This window comes from Pipistrellus kuhlii, unplaced genomic scaffold (assembly GCF_014108245.1).
Source record: "Pipistrellus kuhlii isolate mPipKuh1 unplaced genomic scaffold, mPipKuh1.p scaffold_m20_p_6, whole genome shotgun sequence".
NCBI lineage: Eukaryota > Metazoa > Chordata > Mammalia > Chiroptera > Vespertilionidae > Pipistrellus > Pipistrellus kuhlii.
The window spans coordinates 52,265,035-52,281,215 of record NW_023425562.1 but is presented as its reverse complement, the minus strand read 5'-3'; the positions used below and the strand labels follow the sequence as shown (position 1 = coordinate 52,281,215).

The following is a 16,181-nucleotide window of genomic DNA, read 5'->3' as shown; positions in this document are numbered from 1 at the left end:
GAGGAAATGGACATATTCCTAGAAAAATATAACTTTCCAAAACTCAATCAGGAAGAATCTAAACATCTTGCCAAAACCGGTTTGGCTCAGTGGATAGAGAGTTGGCCTGTGGACCCGGGTTCCATTCCGGTCAGGGCATGTACCTTGGTTGCGGACACATCCCCAGTAGGGGGTGTGCAAGAGGCAGCTGATCGATGACTCTCTCTCATCGATGTCTCTAACTCTCTATCCCTCTCTCTTCCTCTCTGTAAAAAATCAATAAAATATATTTAAGAATCTAAACATCTCAATAGGCCAATAACTATGGAAGAAATTGAAGCAGTCATCAAAAAACTTCCAGCAAACAATAGCCGGGGGCCAGACAGCTTCACATGGGAGTTTTACCAAACATTCAAGGAAGAACTAAAACCTATCCTCCTCAGATAATCCCAAAAAAATTCAAGAGGAAGGAACACTTCCAAACTCCTTCTATAAAGCCAGCATCATCCTAATACCAAAACCAGATAAAGACAACTCAATGAAAGAGAATTATAGGCCAATATCCCTTATGAACATAGATGCCAAAATCCTCAACAAAATTCTAGCAAATCGAATCCAGCAGTACATCAGAAAGATCATAAACCATGACCAAGTAGGATTTATCCCGGGGATGCAAGGATGGTACAATATCTGCAATCAATAAACGTGATACATCATATAAACAAATTTTTATATGAGATAAAAACCACATAGTCATATCAATTGATGCAGAAAAAGCATTTGACAAAATCCAACATCCTTTCTTTATAAAAGCTCTTAACAAGGTGGGAATAGAAGGATCATGCCTCAACATAATAAAAGCAATATATGACAAACCCACAGTCAACATCACTCTCAATGGGCAAAAACTAAAACCATTTCCCCTAAGAACAGGAACAAGACAGGGATGCCCATTCTCACCACTCCTGTTCTACAGAGTACTGGAAGTATTAGCCATTGAGATTAGACAAGAAGAAGAAATAAAAGGCATCCAAATTGGAAAAGAAGTAAAATTGTCCTTATCTGCAGATGACATGATATTGTACATAAAAACCCTAAAGACTCCATCAAAAATTAGATTTAATAAATGAATTCGGCAATGTAGCAGGATAAAAAAAATTAATGCCAAGAAATCTATGGCATTTCTATACACCAATAGTGAACTTACAGAAAGAAAGACTAAAAAGCAATCTCATTTAACACTGCACCAAAAAAATTAAGATTCCTAGGAATAAACTACCGTATTTTTCGGACCATAAGACGCACTTTTTTCCCCCCAGAAGTGGGGGGGAAAGTCCCTGTGTCTTATGGTCCAAATATAGCCTACACATATACTTTAAAAAAAAAGTGTTTTTACTTGCCCGGCTCTGTGTGGTCTCTGTGTGCTTGCCCGGCTCTAAAATGGTTCTAAATGCTGCTGTTTACTTTACAGGGTTGATTACATGTGTTTATGACTGTGATGTTGGGTTTTAATGCACATAAAATATTTTAGGACACTATTTGTTTCAGAATCTTTTTTTCTTCATTTCCCTTCTCTAAAAACTGGTGCGTCTTATGGTCCGGAGCGTCTTATGGTCCGAAAAATACGGTAACTAAGGAGGTAAAAGACCTATACATGGAGAACTACAGGACACTAAAAAAAGAGATAGAGGAAGATGTAAACAGATGGAATTGGTAGAATCAACATCATTAAAATGTCCATACTACCCAAAGCAATCTATACATTCAATGCACTCCTCATTAAAATACCAATGGCATATTTCACAGAGCTAGAAAGAACTCTCCAAAAATCCATCTGGAATAAAAAAAGACCCCGGATAGATACAAAGTGACAACAAGTGAATCTAAAAATCAAGTGAATAAAAAAACTTGATGAACAGAATAAACTGGTGAATATAATAGAATCAGGGACATAGAAAGGGAGTAGACTGACAGTTCTCGGGGGGAATGATGTGTGGGGTATGAGAAAAGAGACTGGACAAAAATCTTACACCTATGGACAAGGACAGTGGGGGGGGGGGGGTAAGGGCATGGGGTGAGGTGGCAACCGGGGGGAGGGGAGAAAAAAGAGGAACAACTGTAATAACCTGAATAAAGATTTATTCAAAAATAAAAATAAAAGACACAGATGCTTTGATCCCAAAGGTATATATTCACATGTACACAGAAGTATGTAGAAAAACCTTTATTTCAATCTTATTTGTAATAGGAAAGGTGTGAGAAAACTCTAAATGCCTATCAATTGAGGCCTTGATAAATAAATTATGGTACAATTACACCAGGGAATACTACAGAGCTGTTTAAAATAATGAGGCAGGTTTACATGGACTCAAATGAAACTATCCCCTACCTCAAGAATGACATGGAAAAAGCAAGATACAAAGCAAACACCTGTATATATCACATGTCACCTGTGCATGGGGAGAAAATAAACAAGGTGGGGGAAAGGGGGCTATTTACACACACACACAAAACATCTCTGGAAGGACAGAGAAGACACTGGGAATCAGAGCTGCCTCTGAAGAGAGGATACTGGGGAATGGGGAAGTACACTTTAACTTAGTGCTTTCAAAAAAACAAGGTGGCTACATTATCAATTCAAATAGATTATTCTAAAATAAAAGCTATGCTGCTTCCAATCAGGTGAGTGCTAATGAGCTTTTAAAGATTAAAATTCTCAAATGATTGCTATATATTCTGAAATGTTTCCTGACTTCATTTTAAGAGTTAACTTCTCAAACCATTACACAGTAGTAATCGTAGTAGAAATAATAAATGACTACTTACATCAACACCTCCAAACAAGTCAAAAATATATGTATTTGGGTAAGTGGTTTCTTGGGTTAGTTTCCTCTCTTCAGTAACGAACGCCATAGCCTCCATGGAGAGGAGAGGAGAAATGTCCTGGTTTAAAGAAAGCATGCAGAGACAATCAGACACCAAAGCATCAGTCTGCATTTTAATCCCAACGTAAATCCCCATGAGATAGCCCCAATGAACCACACTTCCTCATATTCAGACCCCCTGCAGAATCCTCTCCCACACTGAATCTGGGCTGGTATGACTCCTTCAACAAACAGAATGTGGCAGAAGTGACACTAGGCAATTCTGACCTAATTATTAAGAAAGGCTGACAAAGTTGGCTTTTGCTATCTTGGAACCCAATCATCATGCTGTGAGAAGTCTAACATAAGCACCTACAGAGGCCGTGAGGAGAGAACTGAAGCTAAGGACTGATATCCTTAGCTGATCTCCAACTGACAGCACCAAACTACCAGCTATGTGAGTGAAGCCACTCTGAACCTTTCAGATGATTCAACACCCAACCCAACACCACTTGAAGCAAAAGAACCAGTCAACCAAACCATTATGCAGTAGTAATAGTAGTAGAAATAATAACTACTTATATCAACACCTCCAAACAAGTAAAAATTATATGTATTTGAATAAATCTTTCTTGGGTAAGTTTCCTTACCCAAAAAAATTGTTACAGATATATAGTGACTATTATCTCAAGCTACTAAGTTTTAGGGTAGCTGGTTCTGCAGCAATATATAACCAAAACATTGCTAAGTGTCACCTCTTCCAGGAAGTCTTCTGACTCCCTTCAGCAGGAGCATTCTGATGCATCTCTGAAGCCCCAAAGAAATCTGTGATTTATTGCGGCACTGAGCACTTTTACTTCATACCTCTTTACAAACATATGTCACCCTTCCCTAGATTAAATACTCCTCGAAGATAAGACAAACAGATTCCTCTTTGTATTCTCCCTAGCAGGTATTCAATACAGTCAATACAGTGTAGAGGTTCTCAAATTTGGAAGGGCCAAAGAATCCTTTGTTCATATGGAAGAGAGGTAATAGAAAAAAATTAATAATCTTGCAGAAAAGTTGATATAACGAAAGTTGTAATAGTAGTAGTAATAGCTAATTAATTTAGTGCTTAAGTCTAAGCCCTTCATGCATTACCTCTTTTAATCCTCACAACCCTATGTAAGATAATAGTAACTTATCCCAAAATTTTACAGGTAAGGAAGCTAAGGCATGAAGAAGTTGTCAGTGTCACACAGTGGTAGAGCCAGGTTTCAGTGTAGGAAATCTGGTTCCAGAGTCTGTGCTTGTAAAGCATAACTATTTTGGGTGAAAGAGTAGGAAGAATCCAGGACCCTACTCATATTCTCCCTGCAGGAACCTGTGAGGGAAAATGGAACACAATAGGCAAGAGCAAACACTGTGTGCTCAAACACTGGTGAGCACCGGAATCATCAGAGGGGCTTCTTAAAATTCAGACTACTGGTCCCACCTGCAGACTTGTAATGGGTCTGAGGGGGGCCTGAGAATGTGCATTTATAACAAGTTCCCAAGATGCTGATGCTGCTGGTCCAAACACCACACATCAAGAAAAAGCAGAACTCTTAGGATCACTGTTATACGCCAGGCACTGCGCTTTTACATGTTAGTTCATTTAACCCTTAAAATAATTCAATAAGCATACTTTTACTCATTTTATATGTAAAAAAAAATAGTATCACAAAGTTGCCTAGGGTCACATAATTAGTAAGTGACTGAACCACTTTTTCTGGATCTTATTTTTTTCATCCATAAAACCAGGAAGTATTATACTTCCTGCTGGCAACCTAGTACAGTGGAAGCTGGTCTTTGGATAAGACAAATCTGGGCTCAACATATAGTAGCCACAGCTTTTGGGCAGGTTATTGTCGAGTCTTGTTTTTTTTCTCAATTGAAAAAGAGAATATAAAAAACAGCTGGATTTTGTCTATCCAGCAGCTTTCTCTCTTCTTCGGGTAACAACTGCATTTCCTTAGAGGAAACGCCCCTCCCCACTTTCCACATAGTTCTGCTAAGGTTGTCAACAAGCAACTCAGTCCCAGCCCCTCGCCAAATAATCTCATTCCCCTCACCTGAGTGGCTAACACATGTTATAGAAATGTCACCCAAGACCTATGATTACATGGAAGAACTTGAGGTCACACACAGATGTCAAGACAAGAAATGTACAGCCTCCATGGACACAATGAGGGGGGTGAGGCTCTGAGGTGGGGGGTGAGGGTAGTATGGAGGGGGTCAATGGGGGAAAAAGAGGGACATACGTAATATTTAAAAAAATAATCATAAAAAAAGAAATGGACAGCCTAACTGTTCAGCTCCTGAATTCACACCTGTGCTTGTCAATTATGTAAGACAATAAAGCACATGTGTCAAACACAAGGCCCGCGGGCCAAATCCGTCCCGCCAGGCCTTGCAATGTGGCCCGCACCGCGCTGTCATCACTGCACTCCGCTGCGTTTCCATCACAATGACAGTTTATGACTGTTCAGTAAACCATTCGGCCCGCGATTTAGGCTGGATTTTAGATTTTGGCCCCTTCTCTGATTGAGTTCGACACCCCTACAATAAAGGATCTTTTTTTCTTTCCTAGTCTGAGTGAGTTACTGTCACCTGCAATCAAAATATTCTAGACTAATACAAAGAAACCACAACCCTTCTCATAAAGTTGCCATAAAAATTAAATTTGCCTTGGTACACAGGAAATTTCAAACAAGCATTTGCTGGGTGAATAAAGAAATGATGATCATACAGCAAGCACTCATTATTAATTTCCCTCATTCTACTTCTTTTTCCTCCTCCTTCATATTTCAAATTTTGCAGGAATCAAGTGAAATTAATATATAACTCTTTATAAAGTGTTTTTAAACAAGTGTAAAAGACTATAATTACTGCCGAAGCCGGTTTGGCTCAGTGTCCAGCCCGTCTTGCTCAGCCCCAATAGGCCAGACCCCAGCAGCAAACTAACCTATTGGTCAGAGCATCTGCCCTCTGGTGGTCAGTGCATGTCATAGTGACTGGTTGATGGGTCGACTGTCTGCCTCCTGGTGGTTAGTGCACATCGTAGCGAGCGATTGAACATCCTTAGCATATCATTAGCATATTATGCTTTAATTGGTTAAACAAATGACTGGACAACCAGACACTTAGCATATTAGGCTTTTATTATTTAGGATAATTGTCAATAACCACAAGGCTACTTCCATGAAACGTGTGATCTTTTAAACCCTATTCAAAAAGAATGCCATCTCGATCCCAGGGCACAGTGTTGACCTCCCAAAGTAAGCAAGGGAACTCACTGGTGATTATCCTCTGGTGTTGGGGGTTTTATTTTCTTCTTTGCACTTTTTCTGAACTTCCCAAATTTTCTACAGCTTACATAATAAAAACAGAAAAATTTTAAAAGTAGACTGAGGTTTTTTTTAAAAATTTATTTTTATTTTATTTTATTTTTTAATTTATTTTTTTTATGAGAGGTTTTTTTTTTTAAAGCAGACATCTTGTGTCACTTGGATGCCCTGAATGCAGCCCCTTCAAGGCCCAAAAGAATTACCTTGAGGATGTTTTGACACTCAACGAAGTCACTGTGGAGGTGGCTGGTTGCATACAGCTTAAGGAGCAGCTGAGGAATCCCACTCCATTTGGACTGTTTGTCCCTCTCGGTCAAAAACGTCTCAGTGAACTGTGAGTAAAAAAAAAAAGAGAAACATTTTACTGGTGAGGAAAGAACTACAGCTGACCTTAAACAACATGAGTCTGGACTATGTGGGCCCACCTATATGTGAATTTTTTCAATAAATATACAGTTGGCCCTCTATATACCCAGGTTTTGCATCCAGATTCAACCATCCTGGGATTGAAAATAGTATCGTATTTTCAAACTGTGGCTGGGAGTCCACAGATGTGGAGGGGGTACTTTATGCACTGCTCCTCTGACATTTTATAAAAGGGACTTGAGAATCTGCTTGTTATCTGCAGAGATCCTGGAACCAATCCCCGATAGTAGATACTAAGGGACAACCTCATTAGCATACAGGGCAAAGAAGAGCAACTGTCTCTCCAACATGCCCCCGCCACACACACACACACACACACACACACACACACACACGGACATATAATTCAAAGACCTCTTTCTAGAAACCTTCAAAAGCTCCTCAGTAGCCTATAAGTTAAAAGTTAACTCCTGCCTTGTGATAGAACACCCTTCATATTCTACCACCGACTTTCCTTTCTAGCCTCTCCTTCCCAATGCACACTCTAGAGTCCAAGTACACACGTTCTTTCTCTTTGCCCCTCTGCACAGGTTCTTCCCCTGAACTGTCCAATCCTTGTCTTTTCTACCTGGAAGCTTCTTCTCCATCTTCAAAATGCAAACCAAACAGCCAGAGAATTTCCCTGATTGGCCTTCGCCTCTCTTCTGAAAGAGCAGGTGCCCTCCGCTGGGCGCCTGTCGAACATTTATCCTCCTGCATCGTAATTAATAGCTCACGTGTTCTCCTGTAAATTACAAGCTCCTTCGGAGCAGGGATCAAGCTGCTGTTTGTCGTGCATACCTTCTCTCTCAAAGAACGCCAGGCACTAGTTTAATGATATGTACATTAACCAATTATGGCACATCTCCACCAACACTAGTGGGACAAACCACTGTCAGGGGCCAGATGTGAATTATTTTCATGTGCACCTGTCCCTCAATCAGGTAAAAGCTCTTGGTAACTGTTATTATAGGACATGCAAGTCTTCAATAATGTCTTAGTCACAACTCTATCCTGATACATGGTGGTCCTAATACCTAGACAAGTACCATTATCCTTCCTGAGCATGTTTTAACTGTAAAAATAAGATAATACTGGGGTAGTGGGAGGTAATGTTTGTGAGAGTAACTTGTATTAGGATAAACCATAGGAAATTACCATTTTGTAGGGGAAAAAATGATAGAATATTAGGAATTTAATATCATTCTAAAGCTCAAATCAATGCAAATCCAAAAACAATGGGAAAACCACCTTTCCTTTCCTTGAAAAGAAAACAAAAAACACACACTATGACTTTAAGAAACTTAGCAAAAACAGTATTTACAAGTTTATAGCTGTAAACATTTATATTTTTAAAAGAGGTGATCTCAAATCACTTATTCAAACTTCCACCAAAAGAAAGTAAAAAAAGAAAAGGAGTGAACCAAACACAAACCAAGCAAAAGGATATAAAAAAAAAATATTATTGTAAATTAAATGATAGAGAACAGAAAAATAATAGAGAAAAATCAACAAAATCAAAAGCTGCTTCTTCGAAAAAATGTGAAAACTTTACTTACACTGACTAACTTACACAGACTCAAATTACTAAATTCAGGAATGAAAGATTAAATATTACTAGCAAACTTATCCAAATGAAGTTTATACTAATAAGTGAATACCAGGAACAATTATATGCCAACAAATTATAAAACTTCTGTGAAATAAACAAGTTCTTAGAAAGATGCAAACAAAAGAAACTGACTCAAGAAAAACAGACAAAGAACATCTGATGACTCTACAAGAGATCAAGTTAGCAATTTAATAAAAAAAGAAAGAAAAGCTCAAATTGAGATGCTTGTATTAAATAGAAAGGAATACCTCCCAACTCATTCTATGAGGCCAGTATTACTCAGACACCAAAAATCAGACAAAGAAGGACATCACACAAAAACTATAGGCCAATATAAATATCTCTTATGAGAATATTATCATAATTAATGGTAAAAGCCTGAATGTTTTCCCACTAAGATCAGGAAAAAGTCAAGGATGCTAACTTTCACCACATCTATTTAACACTGTAATAAAAATTCTAGTCAGAGCAATTAGACAAGAAAAAGAAATAAAAGCATCCAGATTGCAAAGGGAAAAAAAGCAAAACTATGTTTTCAGATGACATAATATTGTATATAAAATACAGAGTGGGATAAAAGTAGGATTATAGTTGTTCATATGGAAAATACAATAATCCTATATAATAAGAGAGGAATATGCTAATTTTCCCTTACTCCTTGAGGCATAACGACTAACCATGTAACGACCAGATCATGAATCTGCAGAAGGGTGGGGCAGTGAACAACAAGTGGGCAGCAAAAAGTTATAGGAAGAGGCAGGGCAGCAAGCTATGAAGGGGAGAAGGGACAGGGGCCAGGGAGAGGGTGCGGGGGTGACTACAGGAGGGCAGGCAGCAGGCAGAGAGCTATAGGAGGGCCGCAGAAAGCTACTGGCACAAAGATCTGCGCACAAGACTACTAGTTAAATAATAATACCAAAATATACTCTTGTGTTTCGTGTACACACAAATCTACTGTAAATCTACTTTCGTCCCATCCTGTATATTAAGGAACACACACAAACTATTAAAGCTAATAAGTTCAGCAAGATTGCAAGGTGCAAAATCAATATATAAAAATCAGATGAATTTCTATATACTTGTAATGAACAACCCAGAAATAAAATTAAGAAAACAATTCCATTTATAAAAGCATCCATCAAACAGAACAAAATACTAAGGAGTAATTTTAACAAAAGGAATATAAGCCTTATACAATGAAATAATAAGACATCAGAAATTTAAAAATATCTAAATAAATGGAAAGACATCAATGTTCATGGATTAGAAGATTTAATATTGCTAACATGCAATACTTCCCATAGTGATTCAATGTAGTTCCTATCAAAATCCAAGTTGGCTCCACAGCAGAAATTGACAAACTAATCCTAAAATTTATATGGAAATGTAAGGGATTCAAAATAACCAAAATAATCTTGAAAAAGAAGAATGAAGTTGGAAAAAAAAAAATCACACACCCAATTTCTAAATTTATCACAACTCTATAATAAGACCGTGACTGGCCCAAGGTAGACATTTAGATCAATGTAATAAGACTGAGACTCTAAAAATAAACACTTCGCCAAAACCAGTTTGGCTCAATTGAGAGAGCATCGGCCTGCGGATTGAAAGGTCCCAGGTTCAGTTCCGATCAAGGGCATGTACATTGGTTGTGGGTACATCCCCAGTAGGGGGTGTGCAGGAGGCAGCTGATCGATGTTTCTCATCGATGTTTCCAAGTCTCTATCCCTCTCTCTTCCTCTCTGTAAAAAAATCAATAAAAAATATATTTAAAAAGTAAATAAAATAAACACAACATTTATGGCTACCTGATTTATCACCACTTAATAGTATCAAGATAATTTTTCACATCATATTAAAAAATGAATTCAAAATCAAGGACCTAAATCTAAGGGTTAAACTGCATGAATAAAACAGGCATACATTTCATGACCTGAGATTAAGCAATAATATCATAGATATGACACCTGAAACATATGCAGCCTTTGGAAAAAAATAAAATGAACTTTTTTTAATATTAAAAATGTTTGTGCTTTAAAGGACACTACTAAGAAAGTGAAAAGACAATCCACAGAACGGGAGAAAACATTTGTAAATCATATAAAGGCCTGATATGGGTCTAATATCGAGACAATATAAATAATTCTTACAACTTAATAAAGACAAATAACCAAATTAAAAAATAAACCATAGGCTAAAAATAAAACAACAATCATACTATGAAAAATAAAGAATTCCTTTGACAGGCTCTTAGCCATGGCCAAGAAAAGAACAGCTTCAAGATAAAAACTTCCCAACCTGAAGTACAAAGAGGGGGGGAAAGTGGAGGGAAAAACAACATATGTATAATTGGAATACCAGAAAAAAAAATATTTAAAATAAAGAGGGCTAAGTTTTATTGTGTTTTGTGTGAGATTCATCCTATCTAATAAAAGAGTAATATGCAAATTAATCATCACTCCGCTATACCCATAAGCCATGCCCACCAGCCAATCAGGGGCAAATATGCAAATAAACCCAACCAAGATGGCTACAGCCACAGAGAGCAGGAAGGAGGCTTGGGTTTCCCAGGCAATGGAGGGAGACATGCTTTCCGCCTGCCTTGCTGGCCTAGGCCTCCCCTCAAGGCTACAAAGTTTCAATTAAAGAAGGTAAACAAAACCAAACAGGAATGACAGCAGCCACGGAGCTGGGAAGAGCGGGAGGCTAGGGTTGCCTTCAGCAATGGAGGAAGCCAAGCTTTCTGCACATCCTGGCCAGCCCAGATTTCCACTTGAGGCTTCAAAGTTTCAACTACAGAAGATAAACCACAACAGAAATGGCTGCTGCCATGGAGCAAGCAGAAGGCTTGGCTCTGCTCCAGGCTACAAAGTTTCAATTGTAGAAGACAAATAAACCCCAGATACCAGGGCCTCCACTTGGGCTGCCGGGGGTGTGGCCAGCCTGCAAACCACCACAGACCCCTCACCCAGGCCACCCCCCGCCCCAAAGGAACCCCCACCCTTATCTGGGACATCTTTTAGGGCAAACCATCCATCCCCCACCTGTGCGCCAGGCCTCTATCCTATCTAATAAAAGAGTAATATGCAGATTGACCATCACTCCAATGCACAAGATGGCTGCCCCCATTTGGTCAAAGATCCTGCCCCCATGTGGACACAGGATAGCCACCACAAGATGGCCAGCAGGGGAGGGCAGTTGGGGGCGATCAACCCTGTAGGGGAGGACAGTTAGGGGTGACCAGGCCAGCAGAGGGAAGTTGGGGACAAACAGGCTGGCAGGGGAGCAGTAAGACATCCATCAGGCAGGCATGGGAGTGGTTAGGGGATGATCAGGCTGGCGGGCAAAAGCGGTTAGAGGCAATCGGAAAGGCAGGCAGGCGAGCAGTTGGGAGCCAGTAGTCCTGGATTGTGAGAGGAATGTCCGACTGCCCGTTTAGACCCAGTCCCACTGGGCAGTGGGACATCCCTTCAGGGGTCCCAGACTGGAGAAGGTGCAGGGTGGGCTGAGGGACACCTCCCCACCCTGTGCATGAATTTCGTGCACTGGGCCTCTAGTCACAGAATAAAATCTTTTGACCTCCAGAAGCAAGTACACAGCTTTATCTCCCCAGACCTTCCATGTCAAAACCGTGTGCTACCTTGGGGTTGTCTTTCTGGATATGAAGGTTTACGTAGATCTGCTGTGATGATCTTTTTTTTTTTTTTTTTTTTTTTTTTGAGGCTACTTTATATCTTTATTGTTGAAAGTATTACATATGGATTCTATTCTATTTATTTATTTAGTACATTTTTATTGTTCAAATTATTACAAATGTTCCTCCCCCCCACCATTGCTCTCCTCCACCAGGTTCCCATCCCACCCTCTGTCCTTTCCCCACCCCCCATTGTCCTCATCCATAGGTGCACAGTTTATGTTCAGTCTCTTCCCACACATCCCTCTCCCCTTTTCCCCAAGAATCGTCAGTTCACTCCCCTTCCATACCTCTGATTCTATTATATTCAACAGTTAATATTGTTCATCAGACTTTTTTTTTTATAATTTCCTTGGTTTTTAGATTCACTTGTTGATAGTTACGTATTTGTTGTTCATAATTTTTATCTTTATTTACTTTCTCTTCCAAAAGAGCCCCCTTCAGCAATTCATATATTGAGGGTAATTCTGTTTAGATGGTGATGAACTCCTTTAGCTTTTTTTTATTTGTGAAGCTCTTTATCTGGCCTTCGATTCTGAGTGATAGCTTTGCTGGGTAGAGTATTTTTGGCTGTAGGTTCTTGCTATTCATCACCTTGAATATTTCTTGCCATTTCCGTCTGGCCTGCATGGTTTCTGTTGAGAAATCAGCTGACAATCGTATAGGTGCTCTTTATAGGTAACTACCTGCTTTTCTCTTGCTGCTTTTAATATTCTTTGTCTTTTGCTCTTGGAATTTTAATTATGATGTGTCTTGGTGTGGTTCTCTTTGGATTCCTTTTGTTTGGAGTTCTGTGCGCTTCCTGGACTTGTAAGTCTAATTCTTTCACCAGGTGGGGGAAGTTTTCTGTCACTATTTCTTTCAGTATGTTTTCGATATCTTGCTCTCTCTCATCTTCTGGGACCCCCATAATTCTGATGTTGGTTTGCTTGAAGTTGTCCCAGAGGTTTCTTACATTATCTTCAATTTTCTGGATTCTCGTCTTCTTGCTTCTGCGGAGGAGTGTCTTCTGGCTCTTTATGTTCCAAATCTTTGACTTGATTCTTGCAATCTTCCATTCTGTTTTTAGAACTCTATTTTTTATTTCAGAGAATGTATTCTTTATTTCTTGTTGATCCCTTATAATTTCTCGTTGATTCCTTATTAATTCCAGTTGATCCCTTTTCATATCCTCAAAGGTCTTATCGGCCTTTTCTAGGAAATTCTTGAAAAACCTTATAAGCGTAGATTTGAACTCTATATCCAGTAGCTTTTTGTCCTCCATTCCTTTCGTTTGTGATCTATTTCATCTGGGCATTTTCGCAGCTTCCCTGATGGGGCGGGGTTTCAGGGTGGAGCCTACAGCCTTGGCTTCCGTCAGCCACGCCCTATGCGGCTCCTGAGTCTCAGGGTCCTTCAGTACTTGTTGCAAGCACCTCTGAGAGAGGTGCCCTCGATTTTCGCCTGCTACCAAACAGTCTAGGCTCTCCCCAATGAGCCCGGTATTGGGGTTCAGTTCAGTTGGAAGTGGAGTTGGAGGTGGTGTTCAGAGCAGTCTGGAGCCCGTCTCCTTCCCACCAGGGCAATCCCGTGGCACAGCCAACCGTCCCTTCTCTGTGCGCAATGTGCGCCTCTGGGACCTCCTTTCGCCGCTCCCCTGGGGTTCCGCCTTACAGCCCAGCTCCCTATGGATGAGCCTGGGTCCCCGGGGTCTGGCCTAGAACTGGGGTTCAGAGCAGTCGGAACTAGGGCCCAGCACAGTCGGAGCTTTTATCTCCTTCCTGCTCAGGAACGCCAGCCAGGCACTCAGCCGCCCCCTCCTTTCCGGCTCCGTCTGCTCCGCGCGCACTGCGTGTCTCCGTACCTTAGGCTTTTCCAGCTCCTCCGCGCCTCCTTCTGGTTTTCTCCTTGCTTCTCGTTGTAGAATTTCCAGTCAGTCGACTTTCCTGTAGTTCTGGGTAATGTCCATTTTATATTTTAGTTGTATTTTGTTGAAATTGTTGCGTGTGGCTGCAGCTAGGTGTTTACCTGTGCAGCCATCTTGGATTCTCTTCTGCTGTGATGATCTTTAACATAAAATCTTTTGTGAGCTAAGCAACCATGGTAACCGCTGCTACCAACCAAAAGTATTCAGGCACTCAGGCTCTACTGTACATGGAAATAATCAACAAAATGTGACGAAAGATAAAATGATATGGAGCCAATGGTAATTTAATTATCTTCTCTTCAGACAATGGATCTCATAATAGAATAAAAACTTCACTCATCTGTACAGTGATTTGACTGTACAACACTGAATTGTTCTCTTCACATATAAAAACCAAGGTGACTTTAAATGACTTTGGTCCAGTGTCCAAACTCATCAGTAGTGAGAAAAGAATGGAAAAACATGCATTCCTTCTCTTTTTCAAAGAAAATAAATGAATCCAGAACGATGCCCAGAATCATAACTAATTAGCTCAGATATGCTATTTTGGGAGTATCTAAATGAAATACCATATGTACTCCTCTGAACTATAGCTGATCTTAATAGAACACAATAGGAAACTAAGTTGTGTAAAGATTCTGAGGGATTAGGAGGACACTGATTGATAGAGAATCAAACAAACCCATTGCCAAGTCAGTCAGATGTTCAGATTTCCAATAAAGGTCCCATAAACAACTACCTCAAGTACATTGAGAGTCAACTGCCAAAACAACAGCTTCTCTGTTTTCCAAAGCAATATACATTGCTTTATATACAATTCATAAACAAACTGTAAAAGATGTTGTACATCTAAATGACAACAGTTGCAAAGTTATTTTTGGTTGGAAAAGACCATACTTTTGAGTGGAATTTTGATCAGGGAAAGAATCCTATTGTGAGCACTTCTAATGTTCCTATATGGACATGTGCAACAATGCTACGAGCTGCCAAACAGAAGATTCTGATAAATAAAACTGACACTTCAGCCCTAGCCAGTTTGGCTCAGTGGATAGAGCACTGTAGCCTGTGGACTGAAGGATCCTGGGTTCAATTCTAGTCAAGGGCACATGTTTGACCTCCAGTAGGGGGCATGCAGGAGGCGGCCAATCGATGATTATCTCTCATCATTGATGTTTCTATCTTTCTCCCTTTCTCTCTCTGAAATCAATAAAACAAAAATTTTGATACTTCAAGTGAAAAAAAAAACAAAAACGCTGAGAATTTTCCAAAAGTAGTCACACCAAACCACAGATCTGGAAAATTCAGGAAACCCTAAGCAGGATAAATAGTTACACCTACATATATCATATCCAAACTTCAGAAAAGAGAGGAAAATCTTGAAAGAATACAGATGGTAAATTTATGTCATTTTACCAAAATCCTATATAATAAAACCCCAATATGCAAATTGACGGGATGGCAGAATGACTGGCCGCTGTGATCCGCACTGACCACCGGGAGAAGACGCTCAGTGCGGAAGCTGCTCCCCGTGGTCAGTGTGCTCCCACAGGGGAAGCACCACGCAGCCAGAAGCCAGCCTCTTGCTGCTCCTAGTGATGCCTCCCGCCTCTGCTGCAGGCAGTGAGGAGCAAGCAGTTCCCGACTGTGAGAGGGTGCAGGGACCACCCCGAGTGCATGAAATTTTGTGAATTGGGCCTCTAGTTTTTAATAAAAGAAAATATAAGAAGGGTCGTCATTACTGATCCCTTAGACATGAAAAGGATAATAAGGAATACTATGAAAAACTATGCCCACAAATTTGATTACCTAGGTCAGCAATTTTCAACCTTTTTCATCTCATGGCATACACAAACTAATTACTAAAATTCTGTGGCACACCAAAATATATATATTTTAAAAATACATAAATATATATATTTTTGCAGATATGACAAAAAATAGATATAATTTTGATTCATTCACACTGGACAGCTATTGTGTTGGCTGTTGTCATTTTTTAAATTTGACAATTTAAGGGAAAAGAGGTCAATGCCCCTGACTAGTTAGGCATTGTATGTTTTGAAAATTCTTGCAGCACACTGGTTGAAAAATCACTGACCTAGATTAAACAGACTATTCCTTAAAAACACAAATTATTAAAACTCACATAAAGAAAAATAGCTATGTTGATAAACTTATGTCTATTAAAAATATTGGTAAATAATTTAAAGAATGGTAAAGTCCCTGAATATGTACTTTTCCAAAGTAGATATATAGATGGGCAATAAGCACAGGAAAAGATGTTCAACATCACTAGTCATCAGGAAAATAAAATTCAAAGTGAGATACCACTTCATACCTACTAGAATAG

The 16,181-nt window shown here is 39.6% G+C and overlaps 1 protein-coding gene across 4 annotated transcripts in view; it reads right to left on the bottom strand.

The window, feature by feature from the left end:
- Positions 1 to 16,181, bottom strand: part of LOC118707345 (transient receptor potential cation channel subfamily C member 4 associated protein) — a 68,230-nt gene that overhangs the window by 37,337 nt on the left and 14,712 nt on the right. For all 4 annotated transcript variants that reach the window (XM_036417476.2, XM_036417475.2, XM_036417478.2 and 1 more), the window contains exons 2-3: positions 6,418 to 6,546; positions 2,806 to 2,922 (exon numbers count right to left, since the gene is read on the bottom strand). In XM_036417476.2, coding sequence (XP_036273369.1) covers positions 2,806 to 2,922; positions 6,418 to 6,546 — 246 coding nt within the window. The remainder of the gene's footprint in view (positions 1 to 2,805; positions 2,923 to 6,417; positions 6,547 to 16,181) is intronic.